This window comes from Falco cherrug, chromosome 5, assembly GCF_023634085.1.
Source record: "Falco cherrug isolate bFalChe1 chromosome 5, bFalChe1.pri, whole genome shotgun sequence".
Classification (NCBI taxonomy): Eukaryota; Metazoa; Chordata; class Aves; order Falconiformes; family Falconidae; genus Falco; species Falco cherrug.
In genome coordinates, this window is record NC_073701.1 from 22,801,811 (window position 1) to 22,822,906 (window position 21,096).

The following is a 21,096-nucleotide window of genomic DNA, read 5'->3' on the forward strand; positions in this document are numbered from 1 at the left end:
TGCCCATATTGGAGAGATGAGCATTAGGCAGTTTTAAACTTAGGGTAATTTTTTTCTGTAAGTTATTATAAACTGATGTCAGCTCTTACACAGGTGGTTGGGGGAGGGAATGACCACCTGAAGTGCAGTATGAAGAACAACTGTTTGCAGATGTGCACCCTGGAAACCTATAGCAAGACAAGAAGTCTTGGCTGAAAGGCCACAGAAACGGCTGTTTTCTCTGTAAGCAGTGTGAACTTTAACTCTTACCTAGAAAGTAACTTGGTCCCACCACTGTTCAGTGCCTGAATAACAGAAAAAGACTTGAACTTGTTGGTCATCTATGCCATTTCTATACTAGTAAGTCTCTTAAATTCTGCAGTTGCACAATTCAGAGCCTCCCTTGAAGGCTCTTCTGTATGCCCAGCATAGTTCTATACAGCACTTATTTCAGTCTGGAGAGTAATCTTTCCTCTTTGATTTCCTTCAGGTGCAAAAATCACAAGGAGTACCCTTTCAATGCAGAATACTGAAGACGCTTTTATCATGCCCTCCTGCAGGCCTCTGAGGTCTGATGAGCTTCTATGACTGTCTGAAGTTGTCCACCATGTAGCTTACACACTGTATAGGAATAACTATGCCAGGAAAGGCATAGTATATGTATTCACTGACTGTGGGTTTTTCTTCTTTGGTGGAAGGAAGTAGTGAAATATATGGGCTTAAATAATTCTCTGCTCATTAAATGAGTGTCTGCACAGCTGAAATAGCAAAGCAGAAGACATGAAGAATGAATTAACAACTGATCTGTCTTGCATCGGTTTTCAAGTCATTACCACTTAAGGCTGCAGGTAAGGATATGTGAGCACAAAAGAGAGATCCATCCTGAAAGAATGAACTGCATAATCACTGCCTAAGGATAAAAGGGAACAATTAACTTTACTTCTAGCTTTCCCAAAGCTTTCTGGGAAAGAAGAATAAATGGGAGAAATGTCTAGACGTATAGATGCATACCAACTCATACTGGGCCTTATTTCACTCACGCTCTTTTATAGGCTGAACCCGGACAGAAATTAATGTTCAATTTTCTTTGTATCCAAAATAAAAATTGCTCAGATTACTGCTGGTTTGGAAGTTCTACTCTGATGTGAAAATGACAAACCAAGCCACTTGCATCAACAGTGTCATTGAAAAGTCATCCATATTCCGTTTTAAATGATGGCACAGGAGCATCAACGTCTTGTCTTGAAAAGCTGGTATAATAACTTGGTACAACAAGCTTTGGTTGACAGAGCAGTGCTGACCAGAACAGTTGAGTGTGACAAGCCTTAGTATGGACTGTGGGTCAGCACCAGGAGATCAACACCTGAAAGTGCTGGAAAGCTTCACAGTGGTATCACTGTAGGCTGTGCTGACGTCTACTTTAAAAGCCCACAATAGAACAGACTACAGGGAAACATCACTATGCACATACCCAAGATGATAGACACAAGGTGTAATAGTATGTGTTACTGCTGAGCAACTGCCCAGAGCCTGACACTAAGACAGGTCAGAGTGTTTCATTTCCCCCAGGTGAGACCACACTGACTCAGTGGAGTAGTAGATGAGGGACACATAATACTACCCCTCGTGAATTACTTCCATGTATTGTTCTCCTGTCACTTTCACATCCTACACAATTCTTGTTTGCAGTGGCTGGTCAGTGATGGTTCATTATATCCAGTTATTCTACTCCTGATCAAGGGAAGGTCTTCATGGTCCTGTAAGATTTGATCTCTCAGGCTTTCTGTCAACTGTCAGAGCAGATTTACAGAGAAGGGATCCAGAAAAAAGTAAAAGGCAAACACTGTGTTATATAACTGTTTTGTGATGTAACTGAAACATCACATCCTGCTGAGGATGGGTGATGGCGCTGAGCAAAACCGGGGAAGATTAAAGAGACAGCCAATTACCTTGTCTGTCCGTGGGTAAGCGGAGCAAAAAGTACAAAGCAGCTGGGCATGTGCTGTGGGAAAGGTACCCAGAGAAAAATGCACTATTATATTCCCAGCTAATGCTTGCACCCGCAGAAATTCCCCAAGCGTGAGCAAGCAGCCAAGTTTCTCAGGTGAGCTTAGCATAACATCCTAGACCAGCTCTTGGATCCTGCAGGTGTGCTTTTTTTTTTCTTTCTTTCTTCTCCTGCTCCGCTGTGACCACTTCAACAAAACAGCATGTTCTTATATGCAAAATTTCAAAGCCAGTTTGTAATGTGCAATTACAGGCCACCTACCATTTATTTCTACACGTCTGTATTTTATTCTGAACATGGCCTGCACCTTCCTGAAAATAGAGAGGTGTCGTGATCATTGTGAGGTTCATTAACAGCTCACTATTCTGCCACTTGCAAAGGACTTTAAAAGTAGTTTCTCCCAACAATAAAAATAATATTCTGCTTTAAAACCAGTGCTTTCCAAATAACTCCTACGAAACAGCCCACTTTTCTGTTAGGGCAAGCATGGGCTACGTTCACCCCATCTGCGGAGGGCACCAGCGGCTGCGAGCCCCCCGACTCCTGGCAGCCCCCCCGCGACCAAGGGCTGGCTCGGTCACCTGGCAGGGACACACGGCTCTGGCAGGCCACCCGCGGGCTTCAGGCAAGTTCGGGCAGAGACGTGCACACCGTTACCGATGACTGCAAAACCGGCGATCTGTGCAGTGCCTGAAAACAAACGTTACTGGACGTGTGTGAACAAGGTAGACCAGCAGCTCTGTGCACTGCTCTTACGTGCCCTTTCACGGTAGAAACACACAGACGCACACACGAAGCAGCTGATGTGAGCTTCGGATCACAGGTGTGATGTGCTATGGGGTGGCGCTGGGCTGCAGCACGTACAGCACCCCGCTGATGTGGATGACGGAGGTGTAGATCCGTGCCCTCTCCGTCAGACCCAAATTTCCACAGCTGGGCAGCTGCTGTTTCCCTTCTCAGACCCAACACAGGGAAGCCCGGAGCGTGGGGTGAGAGGCACTGCAGAGCTCCCTGGCACAGCACTCTTCCCCCTGGTCCAGCCCTGGAGAACCGTCCCAGTGCCAGGAGCTCTGCGCTGCCTGGCTGTCGGGCTGACCCGCATGGGAGACTGGCTCCAAGCCCAGGACACTGCGTTTGTAGGATGAATATAGCTTTAACAATGCTGCGTGGGAGAACTCTTCTTAAAACCCCTTTGTATGTCTGTCATTAGCTTCTAGATAACTAGGAGGTGGCCGGTATGTTCTGGTTTGGGACCTTAACTTTGTTTTTCCAGTCCCCAGCCAGGCAAGTAACAGCAGCGGGGATGGCTGCCATCAGTACTGGGTACTGCCACTTTGTGCCTGCACTTACCAGAGTGAGAGGGACATTGGGGAGGAGATCCAGCAGAAAATCAGGGAAGGCTTTGTGAAATGAGATGACTCTTCATCACCAGTAAGGTAAGGATCTGGTGACCTAGGATCTAGGGAAAGGCCTGTTTTCTGTCGAACGTGTTAACAGAAGGAAATTCAGAGCAGTGGAGAAAGCTTATGTACTAGAGCATGGAGTAATTCAGAGCATAGTTCAGGTCAATGCTGATGGAAGCTTCTTTTTGTCACCCTGTTTAGTAAAGAGTTATCACAGATATGCTCCGCATTCTCCATTTTCAGGGGACTGACTGTTCAAAGTATGTATTAAGCTGAAATGGTCTCAGAAGTATGCTGGGTTTTTCCCCTGCTTGCGCAGGAATTCCTGTATTTGGCTCACTACTAAAATTATTAACTTACAAGAGCTCTTTAATCCATATCTGCCTGTAATAAGTGGCTTTTACATGTCTTGACTAAGGGAACAGGATCAGTTTTTCAGTTTGCAACCTAGTTTGATCACATACGCTACCACAACACACACTGCCCATCAGCCAGTCTTGCTCACAGAGCACGCCCCACCTGAAGAGCACCAGGGTGGCCTAATTTCACATCACCTCTAAAGGAGACAGGTACAGGACAGAAAAGTTCCAAGAGGTTTAACCCAGGAGGCCACTATGTGCCTTGGCTTTTTGTCTCTAGCCGTGGTACGTGTTTCATGAAAAGCCTCTGGTGAAGGGAGCCTGCCAGAAGATTCTTGCCAACCTGAAACTGGATCTCCACCTCATGCACTGGCCCCTTGGGTTCAAGGTACAGTAACAGCAGTATCCTTGGCTTTCCCTCCTGGAATACTTCATCAAAACTGCCACTTGCGCTTGCAGGACTACTGCTGCTCCAGTCCAGAAAGGCAACATGTCTGCTGTGTGTATCAGTACTGCTCCGGTGCTGCTCATTCAGCTTTGCTCTGCCCACGAGCCAGGCTCTTGATCTCTGCCCCCGAGACTGCTGCTTGCACAGTGTCCTCTTTCCTTTTGATAGTGGGAGATGCAGATCTAACGCTCAGATTAGGCATCCCAGCTGCAAGCTTGAGTTGTGCTGCTTTACTTTTGGCTATGCATTGTCTTCTACAAATCCAAAGTATACTCATCTGCCAATGACTTAGCCTACCACTTTGTGGGAAGGAGGGCTGTGCTTTGCTGCCCAGCAGAAATTCTTTCCTCTGCATGTTACAGAATCACAGAGCAAAAGAAAATGCTTCTATTTTCCATTTCTGTCTTTAATTACCGAGTCCTTAATACAGTACAGATTGAGCTGAAGGAGCCTTAGTGTTGTTCCACAGACCCTGGATTTCAAAAGGTGAGACTTTCTGACATCCAAGTTTCATACGTCATGTACTTCAAAGGAGTTGATGTCTCAATCTATTTCTAGTCTTAGCTTTTCCTTTCTGCTACAGGCAGGTTAAGACCTCCATCCTATCTGCTTTTGAGCTTGTTAACGTTTTCATACTTTTAAAGCTGTCATGGTTAGTTTTATGTGAACAAAGCCCTTGAGTAAAAGTGTCATGGCATAATTAACATCTGAACAACACACTAAGTGTAGAGCAATATGGAAATGTGGGGATCTGTTGCTGTCCTTGTACATCTGAGATGTTCTGATTTTCTTAGTGCTACCATCTTAAACTGAGGCTCCCCTCACAGGAGGCCTGTGTGTACATAATGTTCAGCAGATGTGGCTCACCCTAGACCAAGGTTAAATGTTCTTGGGACCTAAACAGGGCCTTATACTCTTCAAAAAACAAATCTTAAAAAGCAGTTCTTTTTCCTATTTTCCCTTAATAGTCATGATAGAGGAGTACAGCAAGCATGCTTGTTCTGCTTTATTCCACAAGTGGTGCGAGTTGTTTATCTGTATGTGTTTTGGTGAGTCCTCACTTTGCTTGGTCCAAGAGATACACCTGTCCCTCCTACTAGAAATGGTTGCTGACAATAGTGCCATAAACCTGCATGAACAATGTAGAAAAGTATTAGTAGTTTCTGTACTAGAAATTAAAGCTGTCATGGTCCTCAGTTGTATTGGTATTAACTTCCCAACAAAGAGGTTTCAAGCGTTTTCTTTGTCACTGACAGGCAGGGGAGGAACTTTCCCACAGATGACTAAAGCACGTCTATACCCAGAAACACAGATATTCTACAGACATGGGAGATAAGTTCAGCCACAGTGGGACAATCGCGTTTTCTGTCCTTGACAGTCTTCTCCATGCTTGCATTACCTTTAGAAGCCACAAAGTTCTTATGTATTTATTGCACGGTATGCAGTGTAGATTTTTAAAACATACGTGCTTAGTCAAGCTGATAGTCTCCAGTGGAGCTGCAGACCACATTGCCTGACCATAACAACCGCAGAACTGCCTTCACCACAGTTCCTGGAACTGCTCAAATACATTTCGCTGGAATAAAGGTGTAGTAGGTTGTGATCTTGCCTACAGCCTAGAGTACAGCCCTCCAGTGCTGGCTTGATGGCACACTATTGATTATCATTATTTTCCCTGTGTAAATAACTTAGTATGAATTCCTGTCATCTCAAGAAATGAACCTTTGAGCTTGGGTGAGATGGAAGGCATGGCACAAACACAGCAGTGCACACTTTTCCCCAAGAGACAAACTTTGCAAATCCAATCGGTTGTCTTTCCCTTCCCGTGAAGGCCCCGCTTGCTCTTTTTAGCCTCTCTGGACCTCGCCACCCTCCCTGCTGTGAACAAAGCTGAAGCATGCACGGGGGCACAGGGACCCTCCCTGGGACAGCGAAGCCCCTCGGCGCTTTGCCCCGCGGGCACCAGAGGGCAGCCAGCCCTCAGAGGAGACCCGCGTCGCCCCCTCCCCGCCGGCCACCGTGGCCACCATGCCCTGAGCTCTGGCCACCGCGTTTCGGACACCACGCAAGCCGGGGGTCTGCCCCTGGGCAGGGGCGGCTCAGCCCCTCGGTGCCGAGCCCAGGCTGCTGGCCCCCTGCCAGCCTCCGGGGGGATTCCCCTGGCCGCACCAAACGCTGCCGGCCCAGGGCACCCAGCCCAGGACAGGTGCTCAAGGATGCTGTCTCCTCCAGCAGGCGTCTGCAGCCCAGCCACCCCCTCCCACAGCAGCTGGGGTACCCGAGCCCTCCCACAGCACCGCAGCATCGGGGCTTGCTCACCCCCACAGCGGAGCAGCAGGGCCTGAGCCCACCGACCCCTTTGGCCTCTCCACCTCTGGCTGACCCTGGCCCTGGAGGGTACGGTGCAGAGACACAAGTCCCCGCAACCCAGTGACAGCAGAGCTGGGCACCTGGACTCCCCACACACCCCTACGCACACAGACACCCGCTCTAGAGCCAAACTCAAGCCATCAAAACAATCATGGTTCCTTTAACAAGGTCAGGTGACATGAGGAGGTATTTGCTTTTGTGGCTGTGGCACCTTTCCATTTCCTCCTACTGGGCAGGTGACCAAACACATAACCATAAAGCTGCATGTCAGGTTTCATGGAAAAAAAGGTAAAACCTTTGCTCAAGAACAGAGGCACCTTAGGACTCTTCCCGAAATTTCCACCTTCAATTTATGAACGTGTAATCCAAGAACATTTGTTTAGCAGCTTCCTGAAGGAAGCAACCCGTAAAACCCCTCAGTAATCCCCAGGCGCAGGTGAGACAGCTCCGCTAAGACCAAATACACATTTTCATTGAACAATAAAGATACAATGTTTGCTATGGGGCAGGGGGAGCCAAAGGTTTAGACCACTGTCTTTCAGCAGTATACCTTCTCCTGCTCGGGTCACCCAGTGGCTGCAGTGCCTTCAGGGGTTTCCTTGCTCCAGCATGGCTCATCCATCAGCTGCGGTCCCTCAAAAGTAAACCCTTTCAGCATGGACCTCCTTCAAAGAGGACCTGTCTTTCCAGGAGTGTGTCTGAGCCAGGGCATCGTGGGCTTAAATTCTGGCATGAGATGGGGTGTTTACATCAGTGTTGGAGGTAGCTGGAATTGGTTCTGGCTGGCACTGAGCAGTTCACGGTCTTCACACAGGTTGCCACTGCCATTCCCTGATACCCGCTGTAATTTATGTCCTTTACATTCTGCCCTTCACCTCACTGAAAGACATATTAAGAATTTTCACCCTTATACAAACTCTAACATAATCACAACCTTAATGTATATTCATTATAAACTCTATCCCTTGTCACTACAGACCAGCGCACTGTTGTTAACAACTCATCAGTGTGAACACAACACACATCACAAACTCACCAAAATTATCAGGGTCAACACTGCAACAATCTTAACATATACTTTCCAACCCCTTCTAAAACTTTTTCCAAAATCAACCACGCCACTGGACATCCAGCATTATCTTTGGCCATGCCACTAATCTCCTGCCTATATTCTACAATGCTCCCTCCAGCGCAAGTTGCTCCTTATGTCCCATCCGCTTATCAGGCAATACCAGAGGGGAAGTAATAACTGTGTACAGACCTTGGAGTTTTCAAGCCATGGCATCAGTGATCACCGCTTTTTCAGGGCCCCTTCCCTGTAAATGCAGTCCAGCAGTCCAAGCAACTCCAGTTGATTACCCTCTTCTTTCCAGTCCCTCTGGGCAAGTGTCTCACCTGTGGCATCAGGAACATCAGGCCATTGCTTCACACAGCCCTTCACTAGCTGATCCTAAAGCCTTCCTCCCTTGTGCAGGGCAGTGCTTGCAAGTAGCATAGAGCCCAAACTCCCCAAAACTCAGGCAGGCTCTTCCCATCTGCCAGAGCTCCGTCGCACAAATACTAGTGTGAAGACAAAAATTCTCATCACTCCGAGAAGATGGGTGTTGTGGTTTAACCCTGGCCAGCAACCAAGCACCACGTAGCTGCTTGCTCACTCCCCCTCACCCAGAGGGATGGGGAGGAGAATCAGAAAGGAATGTAAAAATCAAGGGTTGAGATAAGAGCAATTTAATAGGTAAAGCAATAGCCACGCACGCTAGCAAAGCAAAGCAAGGAATTAATTCACGCCTTCCCATGGGCGGGCAGGTGTTCCGCCATCTCCAGGAAAGCAGGGCTCCATCATGCATAACAGTTGCTTGGGAAGACAAATGCCATAATGACAGATGTCCCCCCCTTTCTTCTTCTTCCCCCAGTTTATATACTCAGCATGACACCATATGGTATGGAATGCCTCTTTGGCTAGTTCGGGTCACCTGTCCCACCTGTGTCCCCTTCCAACTTCCCCTGCCCCTCCAGCCGTCTCGCTGGCAGGGCCCAATAAACCAAAAAGTCCTTGACCCAGTACAAACACCACCCAGCAACAACCAAAACCATCAGTGTCCCATCAACACTATTCTCACATCAGAGCCAAAACACAGCACTGCACCAGCTACCAAGAAGAAAACTGACTCCATCCCAGCTGAAACCAGGACAATGGGAGATCCACCAGGATATGCTCCTGCCTTGATTTGAGCTCAGAGTGAAAAATAGGCCAAGGTCTTCTACAGTCAGGTTCAGCCAAAGATGCTCAGATCTGGGAGGCTGAACTGCAGCACCCCACTGACCAAGATAAATCTCCCCTTTTAAAGGCTCGGAGCAAGGCAGAAACTCCCGCTGCTCTTCCCAGGGATCTGGGCTTGAAACCTTGCGTGCCCTTACCTCAGCACACTGGTTCCAGTTATGCCTGTAACTGTTGGTAGCCGTAAAGCTGCAGACCCTTGCAGCTCTCCCCTTTACGAATAGAGATGATCACACCTTGTGACTCTGTCACCTTCTTACATTGCCTTTGTGCTTTTTTGGCAGGCCACAGGGTCTCAGTCAGTAAAGACAGCTCCCCAGGGACATACCCATTTCCATTAATTTGGGCTCTGTTCTTCTCAGATACCAAACACTGCTGGTCTCCAAAGTTGCAGCTTGTGAAATTACAGTTACTAAATGCAAAGTCAGCAAAACAAACTGAAAACTCATGATACTATGCATCCTGTTTCATTGCAAAACCTCGAACGTGGATCAAGAAAAAAAAAAAAAAAAGAAGAAAAACCCTCCTCCCCCACACAGTTCCTCATTGCCAGCATTCACTGTAAAGAAACAGCTGGCCATGTTAGCAAGGACACAGCGCACAGGATTTAGCAGGCTGGCTGTAACCCGGTGACACATGCAGCAGTACTTCTTCCCCCAAGGTCCTGCTGCCATGTGACAGCCCCCGCAAGGCCTTGGGGGGAGGTAAACAGCAAAAAGCCAACTTGCCTTACGGCTGTGAGGGGAAACTCTCCCACTCGTGTGGGCAAAGAATAAAAAAAATAAAAATTACAGAACTTCTGCCTGAAGCCTCTTGTGACCAGATGGAGACATCTCTCTGACAAGAAACCGCCAGGGAAAACCGAACCCGAACGGTAAGAAGTAAGCACCAAGTTACATAATGGCTTTGTGATCCAAGTGAAAACACATCGCATCCTGCCAGGGACAGCTGATGGTGCTGACACAAAACAGGAGGGACATTAAAGAGGAAAACCAATTACCTTGCCCGCCCTTAGTTAAATGGAGCAAAAAATACCAAGCTGCAGCGAGCAGGGGCCTCTGCCATGGGAGGAGGCACCCAGGGCAAACGCTCGCACCTGAAGACACTCTCCATGCGCTAGCAAGCAGCAAAGCCTCCCGGGCAGCTCTGGGTTTTTTCCACTGCACTGCGACCTCTTCAGCAAACAGCATATGCTTGTCTGCAAAAATTTCAAAGCCAGTTTCTGATGTGAGATTACTGGCCACGTACAATTTATGACTGTGCATTTTATTTGGAAATGCCCTCAGCACCTCTCTAAAGATGGAGGGATAATTTCATCATTATGTCACTCATTAAAAAGTCAGTGTTCCTCTTCTGTGACTTTGAAAACACTTTTAGAAAAACTCTCCTAACATTAAAGTGGGGTTTTTTTAACACACTTTCTCCTAAATTGCTCCTAAACCACAGGTCACTTTCCATTGAAGCAGAAGCTGCATTTTTCCCATCTGGAGCAGGGAACAGGTTCTCCCCACTCTGCCAAGCTGGCCACCACATGGTTTCTCCAGCCATCTCACTGTACCAGCACGTGGGGTGACAGGGCTCTGACAAGGGGGACCAGCCCAGGCCACCATCCCTGTCACAGGGACGTGCTGCTCCAGCACAGGGCTCAGCCCTCCCTTGCCCTGTGGAGCACAATTTGCAAACAGCTCTTAGGGTGCCAGGAGACACCTCTGTCGTGTCACATCTCCTCTGCCATGTGCTGGGGCGGCTGAGGTGCCACATCAGGGGACCGGGGCGCTGCGGGAGGCTGCCGGCCGGGTGGGAGGCACGGCCGGCACCGCACACCCCGCGCCCTGCCTGTGAAGTTAGCGCAGCCCCGGCGGCAGCACCCTCAGGCACAACCCGGGTGGCTGCGTGACCGAGGCCCGCAAACGCGGCCTCTTCACCGCTCGGCAGCCGCCCTGGACCCCCGCCGTGGGCCCGGGCCCCAGTGCCGCAGCTGCGCTCCGGACGCCGGCGCCTCCCCGCCATCTCCCCTCCGCGCCTTGTCGTGCCGTGTCGTGTCGTGCCGTGCCGTGCCGGGCGGGCCCGTCCCCGCCCCGCCCCGGCCGCTATTAAAGGCGCTGGGTCGGCAGCTGTTGTCGTGGTGTTGCTGGGCGGCGTGTGGGGCCATGGCGACTTACGTGCAGCTCAACACCGGGGCCAAGATGCCCATCCTGGGGCTGGGCACGTGGAAGGTAACGCGGGCCTCGGTGGGGCCCCTCCGCAGGCGGACGGGGCTGCGCAGCGCGGGCTCGGCCCGTTACCGCCCGTGCGGGACGAGCGCCCTTCCCGGCCCCGCGCTGGGGGAGTGCGGCGGGGGCGGCGCGGCGCAGTCGTGGCCGCCGGTGTCGGAGCTCGGCTCGGGGCCGTCCCCACTGCCACCCCGGGCGCGGCGCTGCCGGCGCCACCGAGCCCCCGGCCGGGGCTCCCCGCCCGGCACGGCGGGGCCGCCGCGGCGCCTGGCACCGAGGGTCGCTCGCTGCCCGCTGGCCCCTCGCAGCAGCCCGAGCCCCCGCGGCAGCGCAGCGCTCTGCGCGGGTCGCCGGGGGCTGAGGCCCCTCCGCCGGGCTGAGCCCCCCGTGCTGGCAGCTGCTGAGGGCCGCTCCCCGGGGAAGCGGCGGGGGAGGCGGGGGGGCCTCGGCCCGGCCCTGGGGAGCGGCCGGGCGGGGGGGCCTCGGCGCGGCGGAGCGCGGGGCTGAGCGCGGCGGCCGCGGAACGGCTGCGGCTGGGTGTGAGCTCAGGATCTCTCCTTACAGATGTATATAGGCTCAAAAGGGCTGCACGTAAAGCCGGGGCTCTGTTTGATGCTGTTGGTGTTCTGTTTTATTTCAGTTGGGGGGTTGCTTTAAGAGGGGTGGCCACCTTAATTTTATCTTGCCAGGAGAAAGGTCTTCAATATATATTGATTAGTGTTTCTTGGATATTATTTTTTCAGTCCCCTCCAGGGAAGGTAACAGCTGCGGTAATGGCTGCTGTTGATGCTGGATATCGTCACTTTGACTGCGCCTATGTGTACCAGAATGAAAATGAAGTTGGGGATGGGATCCAGCAAAAAATCAAGGAAGGTGCTGTGAAACGAGAGGACCTCTTCATTGTCAGTAAGGTATGGATCTGATGGTATAGGATTCCAGGAGGCACCTGTTTTTTGTAGTGACCCCCTGGTTCTTTACTTTCCTACTCTGTGGTATGGCATGGAATAATTCAGAGCATCACTTAGGCCACTCCTGAGACAAGCTCCCTGCTCTGCCTTGTTTTGTATGGAGAATAGGCAGGGTATGTACCATGGGTATGGGTGATGCTTTAAACTTCATGGCATGAAGTTATGCAGTCCTCTTTCATGCCGTATCTGACCTTCTAGTAGGTGACTTTTGAATGAGGTCTTAATTAATGAAACCAGACTGCTTCTGCTACCTGATGTGACACCCTTCAGTCATGTGTGCTGCCACTGCACATATTGCCCTCATTATGGCAGACCAGTCCTGCTCACAGAACAAGCCTCTTTTGAAGATCAGGAGGATGATCTAGTTCCACATCCCCTTCCAAAGGGGACAGGCACTCTCCTGAACAGGACAGAAGGGTTCCAAGAAGTTTAACCCAGGCGGTCATGGTGTGCCTTGGCTTTTTGTCTGTAGCTGTGGTGTACGTTTCATGAAAAGCCTCTGGTGAAGGGAGCATGCCAGAAGACTCTTGCTGCCCTGAAAGTGGATTACCTGGATCTCTACCTCATCCACTGGCCTCTTGGTTTTAAGGTACAGTAACAGCAATACCTTTTTCTGTTGTGACTGGCAGTTTTGAAGAGCTAAATGGCTGTACAGCCCAGTAACTGCTCCAGCAGACACAGATCATACTGTGTCTGTACATTAGCCCTGTGCTGCTGTGCAGCTTTACTCTGGCTGTGTGAGCCAGGCTGTTTATCCCTACCTCTGAGATTCCTGCTTGCACAGCACCCTCTGCCCTTTTGATCATGGAAGAGGTAGGCCTTGAACTAGGGGTAAGTTTCCCTACTGCAAGCAAGAGTTATATTGCTCTCCTTCTGATTATTGCCTATGTGTTATCTTATACAAATCCAAAGTGTGTTCAGCGGGCAATGATACGGTTTCCCCTTTGTGGGAAGGAGGGCTGTACTTTACTGTGTGACAGATTCTTTTGTCTGCATGTTACAGAATTGCAGAACAAGAAAGTATTTGTTTTCCCTTTCTGTCTATAATCACTGAGTCCTTTAATATGATACAGATTGAGTTGACCTTTGCTGTAGGAGCCTTAGTGCTTCACAGACCTTGGATTTCAAAATGTGCAACTTACTAGTTCCTAACTTCTACTGGCTGCATGCAAAGGAACTGATGTCTCCATTTGAATATTTCTAAGCTTAGCCTTTCTGCTAGAGCCTGATCAGAATCTTATTCCTACTTGTTGCTTGTGAGATCAACTGGTTTTCATAGTGTCTGTATTTTTAAAACTAGCTTCACGTGGACATCGCTATCAAAGGAAAAATATGTTGTGGTATAATTTATCGGTAGAAAACAACTAGTCTTGAATGAAGCTGATACTTGGCATGTAGTCCTCACTGGGACACTGGCTGTTCTAACATTCCCTATGCCAGCAACTTAAACAATGGCTCTCCCCATGAAAGACCTGTCAGCAGGTCTGGTCCAATATAGACTGAACATGTTCCAGGTCCTAAGTGGGTCCTTATTACACATTTTAATAAAGCACTTAATTATGTCCACTGGAGAGTTGTGTATATCTTTGTAATAAAGAAAGTAAACTTGTAAACTGGCTAGAATTCTACAAGTGGAGGTTGTCTTGTCTATTTTGATGAGTCAGAGAACACTGCATCCAGCAGAAGTACCTGTCCTTATTGAGATGGCTGTGGGCAAAAGTGCCATAATCCCATGTGAAAGCAAGGGAAAAGACTGAAGAATGTAGATAATGACTATTGGTATGTCCTGCAGTAGGAGTTTGTAGTAGCACCAGCTGAAGACAATGATGACCTAACTTCCCACCAAAGAGTGTTTTAAGCATTTTGCTTTCTCACTGACAGGCAGGAGAGGAGTTGTTTCCCACAGATGACAAAGGCATGTCTATACCCAGCAACACAGATATTCTACAGACATGGGAGGTAAGTTTAGCTACAGCAGGAGAATCACATCTGTTCTCGGCAATCTTTTCCATGTTTTCATTATGTTCAGCAGTCTAAATTCTCATGTATGTAGAACTACTTGGAAGAACTCATTGGTACAATAGCAGATTGTTGGGTATCATTATTTTCCCCTTCTAACTTCCTGTGAATTTCCACAGTTTCACAGAATGAGCCTTTGAGCTTTAGTGAAATGGGAGACACGGCACAAATATACTAGTGCCCTGGTGGTGGGGTGTTTTGTTTGCTTTACCTCAAGCTTGAGCTCTGAAAATCTAAGTGCTTTTTTGTCTCCTCATAAAGGAAATAAGCCATGTAAAGAAGAATGTGTTCTTTGGGCCCTGTACTGTGCTGACTTTGTGCTGTTTTCTGTTAGGCCATGGAAGAACTGGTGGATGCTGGTCTGGTAAAAGCCATTGGTATCTCTAACTTTAACCATGAGCAGATAGAAAGAATCTTGAATAAGCCGGGACTGAAATACAAGCCTGCAAATAACCAGGTGAGCATATTCTCTCAATCCCACCTTTTAACAACTTCTAGATGCACAAGGTGCTGCTTTTTATGGACTTTCTGCACTACTGCTTGGAAAATCGGGCAAGGAGCAGTTCCAGAATACCTTTTTTTTGAGGGGGAGGGAGCAGAGGGAAATCAGATGAGTTTTAAAAACTTCCTTGAAATAGAGTTAAACTTGGCATATATATGAGGACCTGAGAGAAAATTGGATGACCTTTTTGCAGCTCTTCTATGGAGTGGCCAGTTGCTGTTGCCTGGGCAAATTAAACAGGAACATGCTTTATGGAGTGATTACAGACTTAATGAGGGTTAGGAGGAAGGAGGAAATGGAGTTGCAAGGTAGGCTGTAGGGCAGAAGTGTCCAGATACATAAACTGCACTTAAACAAAAATCCTAGGAACATACAGGTGGTAGAAGACCTTGGAAGATAATCTGCTGTATTTCACAGCTCAGAGCAGCATCAGCTGTGATATCAGACCAGGTTGCCCAGGGCTTTATCCATCTTGAAAGCCTGCAATGATGGAGACTGCACAGCCTCTCTAGGCAGTGTGTTCTGCTGTCTGACGCAGTGCCTTGGGTGTATGGGCAGGGGAGGGAGTCTTATATCTGATCTCAACCCCTCTTGTTTAAACTCATGCCTCTTTACTGGTGCACAGCGGGAGAAAAAGAGTTTGGCTTGTCTTTGCATGGAGTTCTTTCAGGTATTGAAAAGCTGGTATTAGGAAACCTGAAACCTTCCTTTCTTCAAGCTGAACAAGCCCAGCTCCCTCAGCCTTTACCAGCACAACATGTTCTCCAGCCCTCAGCCATCCTGGTGGCCCTCTGAATTCATGACAGTCTGTCAGTCTTTACTTAAGCGGGTGAGAAGGGGAAAAACTGGACATAGTACTATAAAGGTGGTCTGACAAGTGCTTAGTAGAGACAGATCATCACTTGCCATGATTTACTGGCTGTGTTCCAGCTGCCAGGGCTCACTGCTGGTTGGTGTTCAGCTCAGCCTACTATGCCCCGCAGGTCATTTCTAGCATAGGTGTTTTGCAGATAGTCAGGCTCCAGCCTGTGTTACTGCCAGGGGCTTTTCCTTTCCAGGTGCAGGGCTTTTTGTGCAGCCTTGTTGAACTTAATGAGGCTTTTGTTGGCCTGTTCTTCCTGCCTGAGTGGGTTCCTTTGAAGTGGCAGTCCTGTCTTTGGGTGTATTGGCTGGTCCTCCCCCAGTTTGGCATCATCTGCAAACTTGACAAGATCATAGCCTGGCACAAGTTGTTGAAAAGGACAGATCCCAGGACAGCCCCGTGTGGAGTCTACCTAGACTTGTCCTTGGTTTCTATGGTGTTTGAAGGGCTGTAGTTTCAGTTATTGTTACCTGATTACTAGAACAGGTTAACTTACTGTGTTAGCCTGAGCATATGTATGGAAAAGGGATTTTAACACCTTTTTTTTCAGAAAGCTAATAGGATTGTTCTCTTGGAAGTCTATTCAACATAGAACTGAAACATTCTGACAAGTGCAAAATTCATAATTCTGTACTATAGCTATTCACTATCGGTCCCAATGTACTTTTAGGAGACTTGGTAGAAGTATTTATACCTTTCAGCGTCTACCACACCTCACTGCTGCTGTCACTGTAGCTGATAATTACCCTTGTCTCTTGCATAGAGGTCACTGATCTTGTATCTCTCACTTGTAAATGTTTGCAAGCTCTCAGCTTACTGTAATCAAGTTAAGCTCAGAACAATGGGTCTTTGGTCCCTGTCCTTCCAAACTTACTGCTCCTGAAGAAATGCTTGTGATCCTGAAAGCTTTTCTGTTATTAACACTTACCAGCTGGCCTAATAGTGATAGCGCTTTCTGTAAACACTTTCTCTGTGCAGATGTTTGACATGTAATGCAGTAATCCCCGGCGTTTGGTGCCATTCCCATTCTTAATTTGGATGCAGTTGGTATGCACGTTGGGTTTGGTTGTAGTGAGAAATTATTTTGCAAAGTAGTAGTTGTGTTACAATGATCCTAGTACTTGGTTCAGTAAGAAATCTGACTCTGAAGTACTTGATCGTTATCGTACAGTGTGGATTGCAATAGCTTAAGACACTTTTTAAAGATATCATAGGCTTTTCATCCTGGTCCAAACATAAGCCTAATAATATAGCTCAGTTCTTCAGCTTGAGTGCCAGTAGGGAGTAAGAATGACTTTGCCTCATTTATATTGCATAAATTCTATCTATTGAATAGTTGAGAAAATAACTGGATATTCTCTTGAGCTGCTGAAGCGAAATAAATATATATAATACATCCCAAACTGAGTTGTCATGTTTAGTATCCCAGCATGCTGCAGAAGGGAAACAGCTGTGCAAGCTTCTGATAACAGCAAGCAGCTAGAACCACAAGTAAGACACTCAAGACAGTAAACTGATCCTGTGTTTTGCACTCTTTTGCTCTGTTGCCAAGAGCACAAATTTCCAGGGACTTCCCTCAGAAAGAGCAGGAGGATGCTCTCTCCCTGTCGTGGAGCTATCCTGGAAGTCCAGCTATGCAAACTATTAAATGTTAATTTTTCAGCCTCCTGACGCGGGGATAATTCCTGTTCCCTACTGCATATCTGCACGTTAGCTTGCCAGAATACAGATCCACTGTTAAGGAGTCTGTAGCCTGTTATGTAGATAATCTTACAGAGATTCATAGTAAGTACATGTGTTTATGAGAAGTCTGTAATGGACCACAAGCTAAAAGTCTAAAATATGTAGCAGCTAGCCATTCTCACTCTTTGGACTAGGAGGTATTCAGTGTTAGTATTGACACAAAGCAAATAAAACCAAATGAAACAATACTGGTATTGAAGTTAATATGGTTGTTGTAAAGAAAAAAAACCAACAACAAACACCACACTCCACCATTATTCGATGTTTAAGTAGGGACGAAAAGACCTTTGTACTTACTAGTCTGCTATCCTGTTGTTAGGAGTTTTACAGTTTTCTTACGTGTGCATTTTACTGAACTGCTCCATTTAAGCAACGGTGTAGCTGGTCATCCCATGTGCTGGAGATTATACAGATCAGCATAGTTTTAATGAGTGGTGTTAGCAGTCTTTGGACCCATCACTATAAGGAAAGCTACTTGTAGAAAGAGAGCGGGGGCATATAGAAAACAAAGGATGCATAATATTGTACAGAGTATAAATTAGAATTAAAAATGGCCTTTGATTTAATTAAAAACTAATCCCTGGAACATCTTAAAACAGTTAAATCACTGTAAATCTCTGTACTCCTATGTTGGCAGATTGAATGTCATCCATACCTTACCCAGGAGAAGCTGATCAAGTACTGTCAATCCAAGGGGATTGCTGTGACAGCGTACAGTCCACTTGGCTCTCCTGACAGACCATGGTAAGATCACATTTTGCAAGGGAGCTGGCGTGAAACTTTGAGACTACACGTGCACCATTAATTATTCATCCAGATACAGGGCTCTATTGCTAGGTTGGATCTCTGGAGGTTTCTAGCCACTGATCTTCTTTCCTCTGTGTAGGGCTAAGCCAGAGGATCCTTCCCTTCTGGATGACCCCAAGATCAAAGAGATTGCAACCAAGCACAACAAAACCCCAGCACAGGTAGGTAGGTACCAGGCAGCGGGGACTCCTTCCTGTTACGCAGCCTTAACAACAGCTAAAGACAATGTAAAGGACAGGCTGGCTCTTCGTTCCCTGTCACCTGTGGTGCTCTTCTGTGGTTTTAAGTAGCAACACAAGTTTGTTTACTTTGTAGCTTTCAATGCATGCTTGCAAGGGCTCTTTGACCATCAGCAAGAAACGTTTTCTTGACCTGTTTTCAGATGTTGTCATGTTTCAGTTTCCCTTAAGTCCTGTTGCAGAAAATGAGAACTTGTATACCCTACTAAGTCTGGGTGGGAATGAAAAAAGTAAGTATCACTAAAGTGAAAGGGGAAGGAGAAAGGAAGCCTTTTATGTGGGGCTTCACCCCTTTTCTGTTTGCACTCTAGAAAGTGCCATTTAGAATTCAGGTATGATTTGAAATGCAGCTCTGCAGAAATGGGTTAACTCTGCTGAATTGTACAGTTTGTGGCAAACAACTGTCGGAACAGGCTCTGCTTGCGATAGAACAAAACCCATCCTCCCTCTGACTTGGTGATATATCTTCTGCAGGTTCTTATTCGGTTCCACATCCAGAGAAATGTGATTGTGATTCCCAAGTCTGTCACACCACAGCGCATTGTGGAGAACTTCAAGGTGAGTCGTTAGGAGTGAGCTGGGTGCTGCCCTTCAGGGGTGGCATGGCTTCTCCCTGCAGGGCAATCGGTGATCCTTCCCAGGTCCTCCTCAGGCAAGAGGACTGGGCTTTTTCTCTCTGTATGTTTACCTGCACTCTACTGAGGGCTAAACTTAAGGTTACAGCTGGAAAGCAGGAGTAAACAAAGCTTTTAGAAATATTATACGGATAACCTTAGCAGTCATGTTATGTGATACTTCCTGTTCCGTGTCATGTGGGTGAGTTGTCTGACAGCTTGCCTAGGGCCCTGGGTGCAGCAGCACGCCACAAAAGGCTTATGTAGAGCAAGCACTGCTAAGAAAATACTCCTGGTGTCCATAAACCCTGTTGCTGCTCCTGGTTCAGTGGTCCTTGACTGAAACCACTATTAGGATTTTGGAAGACGTGTAATCGCATTAGTTGGAATATGAAAGTCTCGTAGATGTTCCTTTGAAATAGGACAGAAAGATGCATCTTTCCCAAGTGGAGGATGGAGACACTGTGCAACACTAAGTGCTCTCTAAACTTAAAACAACGGGCACATGTAACTGCAACTTGAGATATTTTTTTTCTTAACTTCTCCCTCTCCTGCTCACGTCCCTCCCCTACTCTGACTAGTAAGTAGAGTCTTGGAAATCCAGCGAGCCATCTTTTTCCTTTCCCACCTTCACGAAACAGTCATTTCTTCTAACAAGCACCCCTGCGCTATTGACTTGTTCCTTAATTTTGTGGTTGGGTTGGGGTTTTTTTGCTTACAGTTTCTGATATGTTCAAAGAGGTGACTTCCAGCTGTTTCTCTTGCCAGGTGTTTGACTTTGAATTGACTAAAGAGGAGATGGCAGCTATTCTCAGCTTTAATAGAAACTGGAGAGTCTGTGCAATGAGCACGTGAGTGGCAGTGTTTTGGTTTGGGTTTTGTTTTTTCCAAGCTGTTAAGTTATCGGTATGTCATAGTCTAGTATATGAAGTTAGAGATAGTAAGTTTGGTGAAAATTCAGGACGTGCAAACTCAGTTTCTCAAGGGATCATCATCAAAATAATGTTTTCAGAGTAAGATTTTAAATGTTTGTTACAAACCAAATCGTGATGAGCATAAAGCAAACCTCATGTTCATTTTCAGTTCAGTCTCCAAGAAACTCTTTGTAGCTGGAGCTGCAACAGGAGGCTTCCTATTCATAATTTTTATTTTCTCCATATTGGAGAACTGAGCATGATGCAGACTCAAGTTCTTAATTAACTTTGCTTGTGGTATTTTGTCTTTCCCATGACTCTTAAGTATATTAGAAAAACTGTGTTCTTCAGGAGTGGTTGGGAAAGTAAATAAACATCCAAAAAGTAAAATAAGGATTTGCAGCTTTGAAGCCTAAATCCAGATATGAAATCTATGTTGGAAGGCTGCAGAAAAAGCCTTCCTGGCAGTAAACAGTGAAACCTCGAATTGGCTGTCTGCAAAGCACATAGGTCATGTCACCTGAAATGCTCAGTCTGAGCAACAGAAGGCACTCAGGAATTTTTCTGTTTGCAAATGCAGTGTACCACCAAGGAACACAGAAACAGACTGGTTTTATACGGTTCAGCTCCTCTGTTGGTGGCTCTTCGCATTGGTTACAGCTGCATATGGTATCTTTCAGAGATAAGATAATCTTTCCTCCTTGATTTTCTTCAGGTGCAAAACTCACAAGGACTACCCTTTCAATGCAGAATACTGAAGATGGACACCTGCCTTTCTCCAGACTTTTCAGATATGCTTCTGCTGTTGCCTATGAGTTGTCTACGTAGCTTTCTCACTGCATCAGATTCCCCCACCCCAACTTTTTCTCCCACAAAGATGCAGTATATGTACTCGGTGATTTTGTGGTGTTGGTTGGTTGGGTTTTGGTTGTTTTTTTTTTTTGAAGAAGGAAATGCTAAAATGGTTCTGAAGAGCACCCTGTATGGACTAGTAGATTCTTTGCCAAACTGCATGTCTGGAATCGGTAAGCAAAAAACACTGAGAAAGTTTGAACAAGCAGTCACTTTCATTTTGGAACACTGTGAATTGGAGCTAGTAACTGTTGTTGTCTGGAAGGACCAGGATAATGGCAGATTTTATGTAATTAATGAGGTCTGGTTTTTTTCTGATTACTTCTGGGTTTGGTTTTGGGTTTGTTTGGGGTTTTTTTTGTAACACTCCATGGATCTTTCTCAAATTGGAAGTGCAAGTTGATTTCTAAGCACAGCAGTTTGTACCTGGGTAGCTCTTTGAAAAGTGTATAGGTCCTAGTTTCTTGATGATATGAAGGCTGTTTTTGCTTATAATAAAATACAGTTTCATTACTGTG

At 47.0% G+C, this 21,096-nt stretch overlaps 1 protein-coding gene across 3 annotated transcripts in view; it reads left to right on the plus strand.

The window, feature by feature from the left end:
• The window catches only part of LOC102053179 (aldo-keto reductase family 1 member B1-like), a 28,028-nt gene extending 6,932 nt beyond the window's left edge, over positions 1–21,096 (plus strand). Inside the window, exons 1-10 of one of the 3 annotated variants that reach the window (XM_055711562.1) lie at positions 10,903–11,061; positions 11,802–11,969; positions 12,499–12,615; positions 13,908–13,985; positions 14,380–14,502; positions 17,790–17,896; positions 18,039–18,120; positions 18,673–18,756; positions 19,581–19,663; positions 20,442–21,096. In XM_055711562.1, the coding sequence (XP_055567537.1) occupies positions 10,996–11,061; positions 11,802–11,969; positions 12,499–12,615; positions 13,908–13,985; positions 14,380–14,502; positions 17,790–17,896; positions 18,039–18,120; positions 18,673–18,756; positions 19,581–19,663; positions 20,442–20,484 (951 nt within the window). In that variant the 5' untranslated portion in view covers positions 10,903–10,995 and the 3' untranslated portion in view covers positions 20,485–21,096. Of the gene's footprint in view, positions 1–469; positions 1,097–10,902; positions 11,062–11,801; positions 11,970–12,498; positions 12,616–13,907; positions 13,986–14,379; positions 14,503–17,789; positions 17,897–18,038; positions 18,121–18,672; positions 18,757–19,580; positions 19,664–20,441 lie in introns of those variants that run through there. The other 2 variants (XM_055711563.1, XM_055711564.1) reach the window with 2 other exon arrangements.